This window comes from Mixophyes fleayi, chromosome 12 (genome assembly GCF_038048845.1).
Source record: "Mixophyes fleayi isolate aMixFle1 chromosome 12, aMixFle1.hap1, whole genome shotgun sequence".
In the NCBI taxonomy this organism is placed as follows: domain Eukaryota; kingdom Metazoa; phylum Chordata; class Amphibia; order Anura; family Limnodynastidae; genus Mixophyes; species Mixophyes fleayi.
The window spans coordinates 64,399,482-64,418,905 of record NC_134413.1 but is presented as its reverse complement, the minus strand read 5'-3'; the positions used below and the strand labels follow the sequence as shown (position 1 = coordinate 64,418,905).

General features: G+C 41.1%; 1 protein-coding gene across 1 annotated transcript; it reads right to left on the bottom strand.

Moving 5' to 3' along the window:
• Positions 1-3,111: 3,111 nt before the first annotated feature.
• Positions 3,112-10,224, bottom strand: LOC142108336 (olfactory receptor 6C4-like). Its single transcript, XM_075191966.1, has 3 exons — positions 9,901-10,224; positions 4,203-4,222; positions 3,112-4,066 (listed from the first exon to the last, which is right to left on the bottom strand). Exons 1-3 carry the CDS (start codon positions 10,222-10,224, stop codon positions 3,112-3,114), a joined length of 1,299 nt encoding a protein of 432 aa, XP_075048067.1.
• Positions 10,225-19,424: the final 9,200 nt, after the last annotated feature.

Below are 19,424 nucleotides of genomic sequence, written 5' to 3'. Positions count from 1 at the left end.
ATCAACCCTTTTTAACTCAAACCTGGATGGTGGAATCTTCGATCCCTGCGGAATGAGGTGCAAGATCTGGGTCATCCCTAAAGAAGTAACTACTGCCCCATTTCCCTGTTAAACATGTACAAAGTTTTTTAATAGTTATCAACATTGTCTTATTATTCTTGATCCACCCAGATAAATTTGGATTAATCACCGTCCAACAGTTAGATTATTGACCTGTAAATGAGTGTGGGTTGCCATCTTTTTCCTCTCCTTGGATGCCAAGAAGGACTTGGACTGCATTGGGTATCCCTTAAGGATGACAGCTCTCACCTTTGGCTTCCAGGAGAGGTTCCTCACTGGTATCTCAACTCTTTACAACAACCCTACGCTATAAGATAAATATTACCTATGGATTATGCTTGCCAAGAAAGTGGAAAGCCTCTACCTAGTTAAATACCGTTCCCTCCTCAAACACATTAAAACTATGTTGAACAGAGTCACGACTACATGGTGATGTAAAAGACAAGCATCTTTTGATTGCAGAAGATGGCACTGCCATATGACATCAGTGGTGAATGGTGTTACCATACCAGCAAGAAATACTAAGAACCTTTCCTTCCTTTGGATTAATGAAAACCATTGAAGAAACATCATATATGGAACAACGGTGAATACAAGGACATCAAGGATTATAGGAATCCCTGTTTGTTTTAAGAAATACTGTTTAATTATTGATTATTTTTCATTTCAGATTGCAATATTTGATATTTTCTAGATATCTACATATTATGAGATTTCTGATATTGATTTGATAGCTAATTGTAGTTTTAGCAATTAAGCAGCTCTGATCACTAATTGGACAACTTCATTTGAAATACCGGTGATACCTTTAACTCCCTTCCACCTTGAAAAAGACTACATATTATCCAAAACATGTGGGTGAAAGAATGGATTATGCAGAGCCCTCACAGGGATTATTGCCGTCTTTCAGATGGCTACCGGGCACTCCGGTAGCCCGTGTTGAATTTTCTACTCTACCATATTTGTCAATTCCGATAAGAAGTTCTGCATTTACCCTGTGAGGGCTGGGTTTGCCCGTTTTGCGATAGTGTCTTTTGTTTTGAAAGTGTATTCTTAATAAATACATCAATGTTATGGTATTATGCTATATGTCTTCTTTTTTTTGCCAGGTTACATCTGATGATATGAGTCCTACATGTAAGACAGTTAGATTTGAAGCTGTGTCATCTTTTTAAAATTATGGATGTGTAGAACTGACGTCCTGATGTGGAGAGTAAGTACATTATCAAAAGGGGCAGCTTATTGAATGAAGCCTTCATCTGTCCTTAAATTCCTATCCAACCTGATTTTAAAAATGTACAGCCTGGTTTTTTAAGATAAGTAAAGCAAAAAAAAATTAGTAACTTTTCACCTTGGCAAATCATCATCATCATCATCATCACCATTTATTTTTATAGCGCCACTGATTCCGCAGCGCTGTACAGCGAACTCATTCACATCAGTCCCTGCGCCATTGGAGCTTGCAGTCTAAATTCCCTAACATAGACACAGAAAGAGAGAGAGACAGACTAGGGTCAATTTTAATAGCAGCCAATTAACCTACTAGTATGTTTTTGGAGTGTGGGTGGAAACCGGAGCATACAGAGGAAACCCACGCAAACACGGGGAGAACATACAAACTCCACACAGATAAGGCCATGGTCGAGAATTGAACTCATGACCCCAGCGCTGTGAGGCAGAAGTGCTAACCACTTAGCCACTGTGCTGCCAATGTTGCATTGGAGAGGGAGGTAAATTTAAAATGTGGGGACAGATTTATAATTGGATAGGTCATGTCCTAGATCAACTTTTTTATTTCAGTGTACAAATAAAGCTATCAAGTATTTGTGTACTACATAAAAAAAAAGCCAGTATTTATCTTGTCTGCAAAATAATAAACTAATTTGCACCCCTTGCATTGTAACATGGTTTTCTCCAGGAGAAAACTTACTCAATTTTTTTGCCTTACCTTCCTTAGTGAATCAGGCCCATAGAGAATATCCTTTTTTTCTCATGTTTAATTTAATATACACATTTGCTTTATAGGTGTGTTGATTGTAATAAAATGCTACACACTATGTAGTACTAAATAACGGACTGTTTTTTCATGTAGCACACAAATACTTGATAGCTTTATTTTACACTTATTTTTATATGAATAATAAACTTCTTCTCCTACACAGGTGCTGTGTCCAAGTATCTGCAAAGGGAGAGCTCTGTTATTGGGTGTAGTGCAGTACGTGGTGGTTGAATAGAGGGCATAATCAGTGGATTACTGCAGGGAGTTTAATATGTTTTATCTTTTTTTCTAATGTTATAATAATTTACTTTACTTATGCAGCATTATAGTTATAGTCCACAAGTAGCTTACTGTAAGCATGATATGATGATACAATAGAGTGTATTGCATTGAATCCTTTACAAAAGCAGGTGTACAGACAAGTAAAATGCTATATGAAAGTGTCAGTTAAACTGATCAGTAGCTTGGATTCAGAGACGCGGCTTAAGCTGCATGTTTATGTGACTTATTTAAAAAATGGAAGTAGTTACAGGTGGCATGGTCTTTATTTATAGTTTTCAATAATTATGCCTGACACATATATGCCATAATTGATAATAATTTTCCACCAGATGTATGAAAATACCTAAATTTAGTGCCACGTATTATGCATCTGTTGTTTTGACATTTTTATGCAAACGCATCCAACTCTAAATGATCCTTAAAAGTAATATTCTTCAGCAGTCCTGGCCAATCGGTGGCTCTCCAGGTGTTGTAAAAGTCCCAGCAATACCTGCCAGCTATTAGCTTGTTATCTGCCAGCAAAGCATGATGGGGCTTCTAGTTTCATAAAACGTGGAGAGCTACAGGCTGGTTAGGAATTTTCTACAGGTTCGCTGAGATAGGTTTACCATGCAGTTAATTGTTTTGTTCTTCTTTAAATACTACAGATGTCAACTGACTAAAAATGACAAAAATAATAAATACAATATTTGTATGTGACAAATTAGTCTATGGAAAAATCAAACTGTCCATAAAGAAAAGTATAACGCTTGTTTAATATGAACATTGTTTTACAGTGACCCTTCTTTTATAAGATGGTTTAATGAATTCCTGAAAGCCTTCTTGACATCCTTGTTTCTAAAGGTATAAATAAAAGGGTTAATCATAGGCGTGAATGCTGCGAACATAAAAGAAAAATATTTGTCATAATGGCTTCCATTAGGATTGACGTACACAATGATGCCTGTACCATAGTATAGACTGGCTACAATGAGATGAGATGTACATGTGGAAAAGGCTTTCTGTTTTCCTTCCTCAGTCTTAATTTTTGAAACAGTCATTATGATATGAATGTAGAATCCTATGATTATAATTAAAGGCAAAACACCACTAAATATTGCACTTGTGCTTGTACATATAATGCTAATGAAGGGATCTGAACATGCCAAGATCTGCAGAGGAGCCACGTCACAGAGGAAGTGGTCGATCATATTAGGTCCACAGAATTCCAAACATGCTGTGCTGATGGTGGGGACTAAACTAAGAGCAAATCCCATGATCCATGATAAAACAGCCAGCTTAATACGTAAAGCATGAGTCATTATAGCTGGGTAGTGTAAAGGATGGTTAATAGCCAGGTGTCGGTCAAAGACCATTACTAAGAGCAGAAAACATTCAGTTGCCCCTAAGGAGAGGAAGACGTACATTTGGGTAAAACATCCATTGAAATAAATAATTTTATCAGCTGTGATTAGATTGGCTAAAAGTCTGGGGACAGTGACAGACACAAAGATAATTTCTAAAACAGAGAATACACTTATAAAAAAATACATTGTAGTATGAAGAGAAGGTTCTATTCTGACAAGAACAATTATAGTAACGTTTCCCATGACACATGTAATGTAGGTCAGCAGAAAAACAAAGAAAAGTAAATTCTGAAACTGGTGTAAATCAGCAAAAGCCAATAAAACAAATTCTTCTACAACAGTTTTGTTTGTTTCCACCATTTTGCTGCCAAAAAGGTACCTATGAGAAAAAAGATCAGGTTCCAAAATTAATATGCAGAAGAAAGGGATGGTTTTCGCACAAGGAATGGGACTAACCTCATTCAAAAACTGTGGTAGTCACTAACGCGACTACCACTACACCGACAAGGACTTACCCGACTTCAGAAGGCAGAACCTGCCAATGACGAAAACGTATTAACAGCGAAGCTTTCAAATCAATACTTTCCACAATCGCGATGAATAAACAAGCCGACACACACAAAGTCATGTGACTTTGTGGGTCTGTACTAATATTAGGGGTGTTAAATGACTAATTCAGGGAGCCACGGAATGTAAAATATTTTACAGCAACCCTTCTACTTTGTACATTCGGCGCCTCCCTGCATTACTCATTTAAGACCCCCTAATAATAGTACAGTCCCACAAACTCACATAACTTTTTGTGTGCCGACTTGCGCATTCATCGCGATTCTGGGAAGTAGTGATTTGAAAGCTTCGCTGTTAACATCTTTGGTGATTGACAGCTTCTGCCTTCTGAAGTCGGGTAAGTCCCTGTCGGTGTACTCGTAGTCGGCGACACGTACCCAACCCTTCAAAAATAGGTCAGGATATTCTATCAACCGTATAATTGAGGGGGTGCTCTTCCAATATTGAATTAACCATATAAACAAAAAGACCAAAGCAAGGTCTAAAACATAGAGAAAAAGGCACTGCAGTTCACTGATTATTAATTTACAAATAAAATTTCTTATGGATGATCAACATTAATATTCTCATTGCTTGCCAAAATACGCCTCTATTCCAGAGATCAAATGTTGATGAAATATTAAAAACAATAGAAAGTAATGTAAAGAATAAAATATGCATCATTGTATGTACCTTTGTTATCTAACTAAATGGAAAAGTTTTATAATATGCCTTATTTTTCAGAAGCATTTTTTTTTTTTGCCTGTTAAGAACATGAAATTTTACTGGTGGCACTTTTATATAAAATTAAAGGATAAGTGATGTAGATAATGTAATCTGACTATAACATAAAACTGAGCACATATCATACATCATATATTCCATAGCAAGCATCTGAAACTGTATTTTATCAGTTTTGTACAAGATAAATGATTGGAAAGCAATATGACTAAATTGCTGTAAATTACAACATTTTATGATCTGCAATTGACAAATATACATTAAAGCTAATTGGCAATTATTCTGGATTTTCTAGTGAAGCTAAAAAATATATTTTTCGTATATAATGAGCAAAGTAGTGTCATGAGAATGGTGCGAGCACTGGGGCAATATATGAGATTAGTTAGGAGAATAATTAAATTTTTACGAAAATCTTAAAACAACTGCTAATGTAGTTATCTATTTAAATATTGTAAAAATATTAAAATTTAAAATAGATAACTACATTAGTAGTTGTTTTAAGAATTATGTAAAAATTATTATATTACAATTCTTATAACATATGAGCTCATATTGCATATTCTGGTGTATGATTTATTTAGTTGTGTAATAAATTGGACAATAATATCCATGAATCTCTTGATGCTTTTTAATGGTACAGAGAGCGCAGTTGTTACATATTTTATGAGCCTAGTGGGAGCAGGGAAAATATCTACAAATTGAATAAATCAAACTATTTCCATTGTGTGTAAATATACTTAGTTACGTATGATATATGTTACACAACATATATCCCTATTTCATAACATCAGTAAATGTCATATTTTACTAGACTTGCTATAATGGTCACTCTTATTGGGTAAATGTATTGTTAGCAACCCAAAAGAAGTATTTCATAGTAAAGCAATATTAGTCAGTTAGGCATACTGCACCACAGTGTAAGATTTTTTAATACTGTTGAATTAATGTGTCTAGCTCTTAAAAAATAGATTTATTGACTATTATATTTAAAATAAAAACCATTGTCTTTTCCAACAAGTATATAAATATTGATATATTGTCCACAGTATTTAAGAGGGAGTGCAAGTCATACATTGTCTAATTGTTCTAATAGTTACATGCAATTTAATTTAATTGCAAACAAATGTGGATACAGCTTCAACTAGATATAAGTACATTTCTTGTAGAATGTGAGATTGATGGCTTGTTTACATCTATGTGCTGAAAAGTGCATTACAACAGTATAAATGGGATCTTATGGGATTGTTCCCACCGCTGTGTTCTAAAAAGCAGCTCACACTGTTTCTCATACGTTAACAGAACAACAGTATGAAAAGCGTGTAGAAAATATATCAAAGAGGCATCACTAAAACCTGTCTAAAGCACACAATAGTTGTCATATATTTGTATACATATTCCAAGATTTCATTTGCAAATGATCCTGAATGTGGAACATAGTGCAAACTGTATCATCATAGCCACATATAACTATAAGACTGTCTTACATATTGACAAGTATTTAGACCCAAATCCAGATTTCTTATTAATCCATACCTTCTTAATATCTGTAGTATTTAAGGGAAATTGCCTTACAGAAAATCAGATGTTTTTTTCAGGATAAAACATGTTATAGTATTACATACATAATCACATGAGCCTTGAGCTGTTGTTTCTAGAAACTAGAAGTTAATATGCATTTGAGGTGCAGATTCTGTTATTTATTTATCAGAAGAGAGGATTGGAAAACGAGTTATCAAAAGGAAAATTCTGCTGTGGATTCAGCCTTGGCAGTGTTAGAGCCAAGTAATGTTACTTAACCTTATATACACCTGTGCTATAATGTGTGGAAATAAAACATCTTACTCAGGGGACAATTGTTTCCACTGATACTTGAAATAGTTCTCATTAGCCATTCATTTTGGTAATTACTTAAAACAGTCCTAAAAAAGTCTTTGTTGGCTTCATATTTTCCTCTACACTGTAAAATCAACTTAGTGCTCATTACCAAATACTGTAGTATTGCAGACTACTGAATGAATAGCTTGCTATAAATCAACCCTAAATATCGGAGAGTAAAGCTGGGTACACACTGCAGAAATTTACTGAAGATGCGATTTCTGTAACAATTTTATCAACATCTGAAAGTCCTGATGATCATGCAGATTCATGTGTGCACACCTACATGATTTACATTCAGATCTGTGCTCTTCATCTGTCATAACCATCTGTTGAAAAGATTGTGGCTCTGCACACTCTATAAAGATCTGCCTACACTGCTGGTCCTGAGTGCGAACACTCTTCCACATTTGCCCAAAATCCTTCCATCTTTGGTTGGTCGTGATTTTTAGGAAGTTCATAAAACCAAACGATACGATGTGCTTTTGTACGATAAAACATGATTGTGGTAGCATACACACTAATGCGATATCTTACCAAAATGATGTTATCAGCTTTAAATCGAAAACTCTACACTGAATTAACCAGTAAGACTGATTAGTAATTGGTGTAGAGCGCGCTCGCAATATAAAGTACTGCTGCTCTTATGGAATCACATATTTCAAAATAATGGGAAAGAGTGCAACAGAGTAAAGTTAATAGAAATAGATGGACATATAATAAGAATATATACAGACAGATATAAGAAGATAAAAGTTGCAGACAGGTGAGGTATAAGCTTACTGTGGAGTGTGTGTTCCTGTAGGTTCCAGGTGAAAGAGAAATCCCCAACTTCCAAGTGTGTATGTGGTTTGTTCAAAAAGAGAACGTGTATGTTTGTTTCAGTGGCTTATAAACCTTTACCCAGAATGCATTGCTTTAGGTGGGAGTTGTTGACCTCTGTCACACCCACGCAACTGGACACTGTCTGCAATGATGACTCACTGCTCTGTGTTTCTCAGCTATGACTTCCTGTCCTGAGAGTACATGTTTTCTTTTGTTTGCAATGCTCTCTGCCAAATGCCACTTGTAAGACAATTTCTTTGGTTGAAATGCTCTGGCTTTCAGCCAGTTCATATCTTAATCTTCACATAAGTTTGGCGCATGTAAACAACAGTGGAATGCTAGTGGCCATTATGAGGGGCTCAAGCTCCACCCACCGCGACTGTATCATCAGTGGCGATATTGGAGTTCCTTTACATTCTCCCTGTTGTCGGTAACCGACACTACAAGTTGGAAGATTTACTTAAAATCATTTGTCTTTATCTAAGTGTATTTTGTAATATTATATACTCACTTCTGTAGTGACAAAAACATAACATTATAAGACAGTTTTTAAAGGAACACACAAAAACAAATCATCAATTCCAAAGGAAGTCCATAAGAACGGTTGGTAATCTTCAAAAGTCCATAATCAAAATCCTTGAGAAAGTCCATAAGTAGATATCTTGGAAAGAGTCCTTGAGTAATACTTGTTTAGTTGTAGATCTTATTTAAAGTCCTGAAGCATTGGAATAAATTAATTGTTAACAATTTCTCTATTCCAAGGTTAGAAGAGTCCTTTTTCAAGGTATTACAAAGTCTTTTCACAAGTTCTGTATATGAATTTTCTAGCAGAAATCAGATCTAAATGATTTTCTCTTTGAACGTTAGCAAAGACTTTGTACGTTCTATTAGAGTCCAGATGGATAAGAATCCAGGAAGAGGGAGAGAGAGGAACCCCTATGATTACCAACTCTCACTTACCCTCTTCCTACCGACTATGGAGGTGATAAAAAAAACTCTATGCAATTGATGACATCCCAGGAAAAAACCCCTAAGAGATCCATAATGGAAAAAGTATCCCCTCTCCCAAGGGATATTCTATAAAATAGCTAATCTTGCACTGTTAATAGTGAAGTCCATAAAAAAATGAGAATCTTGTCATATCTGGTGGTGCATAACAAAAATCTTCCATGTAGTTTGTTTAGTAACTAGTCCTTAAATGAAATAGTCCATAACAGTCCATAACCTCCCTCCCTTAATAGTTCAACATTTGTTGTCTACTAGTCCTTATACGTTGTTCTTCTTTGTATAGCTTTACAGTGTCTTTAAGTTCTTTAGTCGTTCTTTTAATCTATCTATAGACAACCAGTAGTATAATATATAGCATTACTACCAGCAAAATGAGAACTATTATGGGATGTATGAGGAGAGTGAAGAATAATGTTGCTTTTGGACTGTAACCAAATAGGCTTTCAAACCACGATACTTTGGCGTCCTCCTCTAAGGCGTGCAGGATCTTTATGATTTTGATAGCATCATGTTCCAGCTTGATGGTTGTTTGTTTCTCCTTGCTGTTGTCCTAGATGATGGCTTTGGACTAACATCCATCAAACATGATCCTTCAGTATCCCAGAACTGCTGCCTGAGTACACTGTCATGATTCCCTTGACACAATATAGCGTCTTTTCGTCTCCAACTTCAGATAGAGAGGTAGGGGCATCTATATGAGCATGTAGTAAGTTCTCAAGGATGTGATTTACATCAAGTTGAGTCCTTATACCATCTCTCCTATGTTGTGCTAAGCTCGAAAGTTTATTCCTCAGAACCTCTAAATCCATAGTATCCAGTGTACCTATTCAAAATGCACCTCCTCGTTATACTGAGGAGTAGCAAAATCCACTAGTACCACACCTACCAGTTGTACCAATGTCTGCAATACTAGTTTGCTCAGAGGGAAGTATACTGAGCACCTCTGGGCTCCTACGGAGGAATGAGATTTGTAATGGAGTCCTCTGGGTGCTGGTGTTACAGATCTTTCCTTGGTCACCATGATCTGCTAAGAAAAAAGGCATTAGTCCAGTTCTTTTCAATAAGGACAGGTTTTCATTTTCTTTACTAGAACCTTTAAAAAGATGGTTTTCTTGCCCCACACTCCCCTGTTGTTCCCAACTTAACGAGCACACAAGTGCTCTACTAGGTTGCGGAGGCTTGGGTGATTTTTGCCTTGTCAATATGGACACACAATACCTTGCGCCTCCTCTGAGAGTTTTTCTTGGTAGTCACTGGCCTCTGTACCTTCAGTATGGTATTACCCATTGTCTCGAGAACCTGATATAGTCCCTCCCAGTTTGCATCCCAAGGAACTGCCTTACTGAAAACTTTGACCATTACTAAATCTCCTACAAGGGGCATTGAAGTCTCCCCCTGTAGATAGGGTTTGTGTAGCCGTATTGCTGCATATGGCAGCAGTCCCTTCAGGTTATCTTGTACCTGTTGCAGGAACACATCTCTGGCAATTGCATCCTTAATGGGATTTGACAGATGAGGCTCATTGGGGAAGCAAAGTGGCATTTTGCGATCTGTCATGAGCTCAAACGGAGTGTGCCCTGTTGTGGATGCTTCCGCTGCCCTAATACCCATTAATATTGCTGGTAAAGCTGTTACCCAAGAAGATCCCTTCTGTAACAATGGCTAACCGGGTCTTGATGGTCTGGTTCATGCGCTCTACTATCCCTGCTGACTGGGGATGATAAGGAACATGAAATTGTTGCTTTATGTCCAGCAGTTCACAAAGTGCTTTCATGACCTTGCCAGTAAAATGGGTTTCACGATCAGATTCTATGATCCTGGGGATTCCCCAAAGCGACAAAATTTGCTCCCATAGAACCCGTGCTGTAGTGGTAGCTGAGTCATTCACTGTTGGAATGGCTTCTTCCCACTTCGAGAACACATCAACAACTACCAAGGCATGGCGACAATTGCGACTGCCTGCTGGTAGTGGTCCTATGAAATCAATTTGTAAGGCTGCCCATGACCCCTCTGCTGGAGACACACGTTGTAATGCTGGAGTGAGAGCTGGTGCCCTAGGGTTGATTTGGGCACATGCAAGACATTGTTGAGTAACACACTCTACTGTTTTGGGCATTCCTGGCCAGTATAATTACTTTTTAGCAGAGACAACAGTTTATTCCGACCAGGGTGCTGCAGGAGCTGGTGAGTGAGCTGTGTTAGCTCCACTTGGAGATGTGAAGGGACTACTGAAAGTGGATTTAAATTTTCTCCTGATAAATGGCACAAGATACCCTATCTGATAGACCATGGATCCTGTGGTGAAATTCTGAGTGTCATAAGAAGAGGGTCTTTCACCTGTTCCTCTTCAAATGACACCGGTTATTCTTTGAGGACTTTCCTGCGTACAGCCACCTGGAATGAGCCATTTTTGCTGCTTCATTCGCTGAATTGCTTCCTAGGATTAAGGGGTTGTTCCCTTTCTGGTGTGCAGGCACTTTGATGATTGCAGCCTCATCAGGATGTGACTTTCCCCATTCCCAAAGTTCTTTTAAAACTGAAACGTTGTCACGGGCACTAGAAGTCTTGCCCAGGAATTCACCAGATGACTGGGCTTACCAGAGTAATGAAGTTAACACAACGGTCCTCTGGTAGCAGGGTGACTAGCGGAACATATATCACAGCAGATGGAGATAGAATGCCAATAAATAATAGGAAAGTCAGTGATTTGCAGCAATCTTGGTCAATGAGTCAGCGACTAGCTGATATTGTGGAAAGGCAGATTTGAACACGGAGATCAGGATGGACGTGAGCAGATTCGGGGAGGTAGTAGGGAAGTCAGTGGTTTGCGTACAGCAAGTTGTACCACTGCTATGGTGAGAAGACTTGTCCAGGTGCAGGAAGGTAGCGGGGAAGTCAGTGGTCTGCGTACAGCAAGTTGTACCACTACTCATGGTGAGAAGACTTGTCCAGGTGCAGGTAGGTAGCGGGGAAGTCAGTGGTCTGCGTACAGCAAGTTGTACCACTGCTTATGGTGAGAAGACTTGTCCAGGTGCAGGTAGGTAGCGGGGAAGTAAATGGTCTGCGTAGAGCAAGTTGTACCACTGCTTAATAGGTGAGGATGAGTACAGGTGTCGATGAGTGGAGGCATACAAAGGATAATAGGACGCAGACACTGAGAGCACAGAGGAACTTGATCCCAATAGATATGCAGCGTATCCAGCAAAGTCTATAACGGTATGTGTGGCGCTGCTTGGTAGAGACTTGCTCAGCACAGATATGCAGGCCAATAAAGGATAGTCAATCACAATTGTGCATATAACGACTGAGTAGTATGGTTTGTTCCAAACATATATGCAGCGTAACAATAACAGTCTATAGCGGGTATGGATAACGCTGCTGAGAGGGGAAAGTTGTCCTAGCGGATATGCAGAGTAAACGTAGAAAGTCAATAACAGATAGGCATAGCGCTATTCAGTAGAACAGTCTGTCCACAGGAAGATGCAGGGACTGCAGAGACGCTGAACGGCAGAGACGAGTGTAGGAACCACAGGTGAGTAGATCCGGTAATCAGAGTCCAGCTGAGGACACAGGAATGAAACAGGAGACTGTAACAGGTATGGAAACCAGCGATGAGTAGCACAGGGAATCCACAGGAACTGAAGACACCAGTAGTACACAGGAGACAGTAGCGGGTATGGAAACCAGCAATGAGTAGAACAGGAATCAGCAGGGAACTGAAGACACTAGTAGAACACAGGAGACACCTTCAGAGACTCACAGGGAATGAGACTCAAGATCAGGCCATGAGGTAATGAGCACAGGTGCCTTAAATAGGGAGAGTTGCCTGATCAACCAATTAGATTAAAAGCAACAGTCACAAGAGTTCTTGGGTGCTGCGCATGCGCAGTCCATCAGGATGGCGGACGGCCGCGGTTCAAGATAGGTGCCGGCAGGAAGGCTAGGGAGCCACGCACCAGAGTAGAGGCACTCACGGTCCGGTGAGTGACAGTACCCCCCCTTTTAAAGGTGGGCACAAAACACATGGAGCCGGGTTTGCCCGGATTCTTGGAATAGTATTTTTTTAAAAGAACTGGGGCGTTGAGATCATCTGCCCGGATCCACGAACGCTCCTCTGGACCAAAGCCCTTCCAATGTACAAGGAAACAAAGAACTCCTCGCAAAATTTTTGCGTCTAATATATGAGTGATCTCAAACTCCTCCTCTTGATGAACTCGAACTGGCCGAGGTGCTGAAGGAGGAACAGAGAAACGGTTGATGATAAGAGGCTTGAGTAATGACACATGGAAGGCGTTGGAGATACGAAGGTTCTTAGGTAGTAGAAGTTTGAAGCAGACTGGATTTATCACTTGAGTGATCCTATATGGACCAATGAAACAAGGAGCGAACTTCATAGATGGAACCTTCAAGCGAATATTTTTGGTAGAAAGCCATACACGATCTCCAATCTTAAGTGGTGGAATAGCCCGCCTCTTTTTATCCGCAAAGGACTTGTATCTGGCAGATGTCTTTTTTAAACAGGTTTTAACCTGAGACCAGATATCTTTGAAGGTCTGACAAACAGTCTCCACAGCAGGAACTTGGGTGGGAGGGAGGGCAGGAAATTCCGAGAAAGACGGAAGGTGACTGTAAACCACAAAGAATGGACTTCTTGAAGATGACTCCTGATACATGTTGTTATGGGCGAATTCAGCCCATGGAAGTAAATCTACCCAGTTGTCTTGGTTGGCTGAGGAGAACATCCTAATGAAAGTTTCAAGATCTTGATTGACTCTTTCGGTCTGTCCATTTGATTGAGGACGGTAGGAAGATGAGAGTGATAATCGAATACCCAAGGTTTTACAAAGGGCTCGCCAGAATCTGGAAACGAATTGCACTCCCCTATCCGAAACAATCTCAGAAGGACATCCATGAATTCGGAAAATCTCTTTGATGAAATGATCAGCCAGAGTAGATGAAGAAAGTAAACCGGTCAAAGGAACGAAATGTGCCATTTTCGAAAATCGATCCACCACTACCCAGATGGTATTACACTTTTTACTTGGAGGAAGATCGGTTACAAAGTCCATACTAATATGGGTCCAAGGTTTGGAAGGAATGGGTAGTGGTTGCAGTAATCCCGCTGGTGTTCTGCGGGGAGTTTTAAACTGGGAACACAGCTCACAAGTGGCCACAAAGTCTTTGACGTCTTTCCTCATAGAGGGCCACCAGTAGCTTCGAGAAAGGATTTCTAAGGTCTTGCATTCACCCGAATGTCCAGAAAAACGTGAAGAATGAAACCAAGACAAAATTTTCCTCCTAAGAGATGGAGGCACGAGGGTTCTCCAAAATGGTAGCACCTTGGTGGACAAAGTGGCCAGAGACACACACTTGGGGTCAAATATAGAATGGTTAGGACCATCTTCAACGTCTGAGGACGTCACGAATGCCCGAGACAGGGCGACTGCTTTTTTATTTTTGGAAGCAGGTTTGAAGGTTATAATAAGTTCAAAATGGGAAAAGAAAAGAGACCATCTTTCTTGATGGGGATTCAAACATTGAGCTGACTGTAAATATGACAGGTTTTTGTGATCCGTAAAAATGGTTACAGGATGACGAGCTCCCTCCAGTAGATATCTCCACTCTTCTAATGCTGCTTTTATGGCCAACAACTCCTTGTCCCCGATGGTATAATTCCTCTCCGCAGGTAGAAGACCTCGGGAATAGAAGGCACAAGGATGGAATTTTTGTTGCTCCGATCTTTGGGATAATATGGACCCTAAGCCAAAAATTAGAAGCATCTACCTCTAGGAAGAAGGGAAGCGTCACATCAGGCTGTCGAAGAACAGGAGTGGAAGAGAAGGACTCTTTGAGAGACTGGAAAGCTTGAAGAGCCTCGGAGGACCATAGCTTAGTGTTAGCCCCCTTGCGGGTCAGGGCCACTATAGGAGAGGCAATGGACAAAAAACCTTGAATGAAGCGCCTGTAATAATTCGCAAAACCTAAAAAACATTGGATTGCTCGGAGAGTAGTTGGCTGGGTCCAACGTAATACAGCGTTCACCTTTTCTGGATCCATCTTAAGACCGACTCCGGACACAATATATCCCAGGAATGGAACCTGGGATAACTCGAATGAACATTTCTCTAATTTGCAAAATAAAAAATTTCTTCGGAGTCTGGAAAGGACCTCTGCCACATGTTGATGATGAGTGTGCAGATCCTGGGAAAAAATTAATATGTCGTCCAGATAGACGACGACACAGACATACAGCAAGTCCCGGAAGATCTCATTCACAAAACCCTGGAAGACACAACCCAAAGGGCATAACTAGATATTCATAATGACCATCCCTGGTGTTAAAAACTGTCTTCCATTCGTCTCCGGACTTGATCCGGATTAAATTATAGGCACCTCGAAGATCCAACTTGGTAAAGATCCGGGCTGCCTTAATGCGATCGAAAAGTTCGGTAATTAACGGTATAGGATACCGATTTTTGATGGTAATGGCATTGAGTCCACAAAAATCTTTACATGGACGTAATGATCCATCTTTCTTCTTTACGAAAAAGAACCCCGCTCCAGCGGGAGAGGTAGAAGGTCGGATAAATCCTCGCTGGAGATTCTCCTTAATATACTCAGATGTTGCTTGAGTCTCAGGTAATGAAAGTGGATACACACGGCCCCTAGGAGGACTCTTGCCAGGTTGTAAGTCAATCGGACAATCCCATGCCCGATGAGGAGGAAGGCGTCCTGACTGAACCTTATCGAACACATCCGCAAAGGAAGCATACTGTGAAGGGAGGCCCGGTGGACACGGTGAAATGGAAGACTGCTGTATTTTGAGTGGAACAACTTGAGAGAGACAACGATGACGACATTCGGGACCCCAGGAAGTGACTTGAGGACTGTTCCAGTCAATCTGAGGGGAATGAAGTTGGAGCCATGGAAGGCCTAGTACGATGGGACTGGTAGTAACAGGAAGGATCAGTAAAGAAATTTTTCTTGGTGTAAGGCTCCAATTTGAAGAGTCAGTGGAGACGTACTTTGAGTAATGAGACCATTAATTATACGTGATCCATCAATAGCAGTAACAGCAATAGGTACCCTTAAAGAAATCACTGGTAGGGACCATTGATTCACTAGGGAACTAGAGATAAAATTTCCGGCAGCTCCAGAATCTATAAGTGCTTGAGAGACAAAGGATTTGGTAGCACAGGAAACGGTGACATCAAAAGCACAAACTTTCACATTCGTAGAACATGGAGAGGACTCCAGGGACCCTAACCTTACCTCTCCAGAACTGGTTAGGGCCTGGCATTTCCCGACTTCCTAGGACATGAGTTAAGCATGTGAGTAGAGTCAGCGCAATAGATACAGAGTCTATTTTTCACTCTTCGTTCTCTCTCCTCTGATGTTAGTTTAGAGCGACCTACCTCCATAGGTTCTACTGGAGGTGGAGAATGACGAACTTGAGATGCTGAGCGAAGAGGCGCTTTGCAGGAAGTAACTCTCTCGGATTCTCACTCACGAAATCTCATGTCTACACGATGGCAAAGGGAAATCAAATCATCCAAGGAGAAGGGTAATTCTTGAGAGGTCAGTGCGTCTTTAATTGTATCGGAAAGCCCCTGTTAGAAGGCGGCGATCAATGCTTCAGTGTTCCACTGAAGTTCAGAGGCCAATATCCGAAATTGAATGACATACTAAGCTACCGTTCGAGATCCTTGGCGTAGTCGGAGGATACTGGAAGCTGCAGAGATAAAACGAACAGGTTCATCAAAAATACTTCGAAACGTAGAAATAAACATGGCACTATCTTGCAATAAAGGGTCATTTCTTTCCCACAGAGGGGAGGCCCATGCGAGAGCCTGTCCGGAAAACAAAGAGATGAGGTAGGCCACTTTGGAACGATGAGTAGAGAAGTTATGAGGTTGAAGTTCAAAATGAACGGAGCATTGGTTAAGAAAGCCTCTACAAGTTTTGGGATCTCCATCATATTTAGAAGGAGTAGGCAGGTGTAGCGTGGAAGCGATGGACACCTGGGATGGCACTGGGGAAGGAGATGGAGATACTGGAAGATCAACGGTAGCTGCTACATTTTGCACAGGGGTTCCTTGGGAGGCTAAAGCCTGACAATATTGCAACAACTGTTGTTGGCGAACATCTTGTTGTTCGATTCGGGTGACCAGATACTGCAGCATCTCTTTAGCTGTTGGTTCCGATCCTGGGTCTGTCATGGCCTGATCTTACTGTCATTGGCACTAGGAGTCTTGCCCAGTTATTCACCAGATGACTGGGCTTACCAGAGTGGTAAAGATAACACAACGGTCCTCTGGTAGCAGGGTGACTAGCGGATCATATATCACAGCAGATGAAGATAGAATGCCAATAAATAATAGGAAAGTCAGTGACTTGCAGCATTCTTGGTCAGTGAATCAGCGACTAGCTGATATTGTGGAAAGGCAGATTTGAACACGGAGATCAGGATGGACATGAGCAGATGCGGGGAGGTAGTAGGGAAGTCAGTGGTCTGCGTACAGCAAGTTGTACCACTGCTATGGTGAGAAGACTTGTCCAGGTGCAGGTAGGTAGCGGGGAAGTCAGTGGTCTGCGTACAGCAAGTTGTACCACTGCTTAATAGGTGAGGATGAGTACAGGTGTTGATGAGTGGAGGCATACAAAGGATAATAGGACGCAGACACTGAGAGCACAGAGGAACTTGATCCCAATAGATATGCAGCGTATCCAGCAAAGTCTATAACGGTATGTGTGGCGCTGCTTGGTAGAGACTTGCTCAGCACAGATATGCAGGCCAATAAAGGATAGTCAATCACAATTGTGCATATAACGACTGAGTAGCATGGTTTGTTCCAAACATATATGCAGCGTAACAATAACAGTCTATAGCAGGTATGGATACCGCTGCTGAGAGGGGAAACTTGTCCTAGCGGATATGCAGAGTAAACGTAGAAAGTCAATAACAGATAGGCATACCGCTACACAGTAGAACAGTCTGTCCACAGGAAGATGCAGGGACTGCAGAGACGCTGAACGGCAGAGACGAGTGTAGGAACCACAGGTGAGTAGATCCGGTAATCAGAGTCCAGGTGAGGACACAGGCAGGAAACAGGAGACTGTAACAGGTATGGAAACCAGCGATGAGTAGCACAGGGAATCCACAGGAACTGAAGACACTAGTAGTACACAGGAGACAGTAGCGGGTATGGAAACCAGCAATGAGTAGAACAGGAATCAGCAGGAAACTGAAGACACTAGTAGAACACAAGAGACACCTTCAGAGACTCACAGGGAATGAGACTCAAGATCAGGCCATGAGGTAATGAGCACAGGTGCCTTAAATAGGGAGAGTTGCCTGATCAACCAATTAGATTAAAAGTAACAGTCACAAGAGTTCTTGGGTGCTGCGCATGCGCAGTCCATCAGGATGGCGGACGGCCGCGGTTCAAGATAGGTGCCGGCAGGAAGGCTAGGGAGCCACGCACCAGCGTAGAGGCACTCACGGTCTGGTGAGTGACAAACGTGCACCAGAGGTTTATGCACGTTTTTGCCAGGTCTCCAAGTGTGATGTTAGAGATCGCACTACATATGAACTGTCACTGTTTATAGTGCGCCACCCTGGGGGCTGAAGAAAAAGTGCTTCTTTCCCAGCCTCTAACTCAGCGCGTTGTGCTGACAGGTGACCTGGAAGTTTAACCAGGCTCTGGGTCCCAGTGGTCTCATCCAAGACCGTATAACCTGTCGCATATGTCCCATCCACTAGAGAGCGTCACCCGTCAACAAAGATGATTCTGTCATCAGGGTGCGTTATCTGCCTGAAGAAAGGTGTTGTGAGGGAATGTGGCAATAGACCGCTATCATGCTCTGTTTCAGTTGTGTTTAACAACGGAGAAAGAACACACTTAGCCTTGTGACAGATTTTGATGTTCCGTCCTCTAAGGTCCATTATCCATCTCCCAAAGCTCTGCTGAGAGACTCCAGGAAGTGTATTCCGGAGTAGGAGAGTTAATGGAGAGTGAGGTGTCTGCACAATAAGTGGCCTGAACCCTACAATATGCTCTGTCACTTGGACAGCATGATGTATGACTGCCAGCTGTTTTGCACACTCATCAAAACCCCTTTCAACTGATGAAAGAAGTCTTGAGAAGTATCCTAGTGGTCTAATTGTTGTACCCACCTCTTGCAGGAGAGCTGCTGATATAGACTCTGATCCAGCATGTGCTTGTATGGCCAAATTGCCATCTAGGTGGATGATGGCTAGTAGCGGGACGGAGGAGAGGTGTCTTTTAAGTGTTGTAAAGGCCTTCTCCTGTGCTTCCGCCCAACCTTTCAATGAGGGTTTATCACCTCTGAGTAATCCATAGAAAGGTTTTGTCTTGGTAGCAAAGCCCTCTATGATTTCTCTCATGAAATTTGCAACCCTCAGAAACTTACGCAAGTCCTGCAATGTGCCAGGCCTGGATAATTTAACTATTGCTTCCACGTGGGCGGCCATGATACCCTTTGTTCTGTGAGCAATCTTAACCCCTAGAAAGATCACCTCTGACCTAGCCAGGTTTGCCTTCTGAGGACTCCGCTTCAGTCCTACACGTGACAGGAGGTCTAACAGTTCCTGTAAGAGGGTTAAGTGCTCCTCCATGGTCTCTGTATGGAGGAGTAGGTCGTCAACATACTTTAGCAGGCATTCTGGGCACGAGAAAACACTCAGCACTTTTGCCAATGGCTGTTGAAAGTAAGTTGGG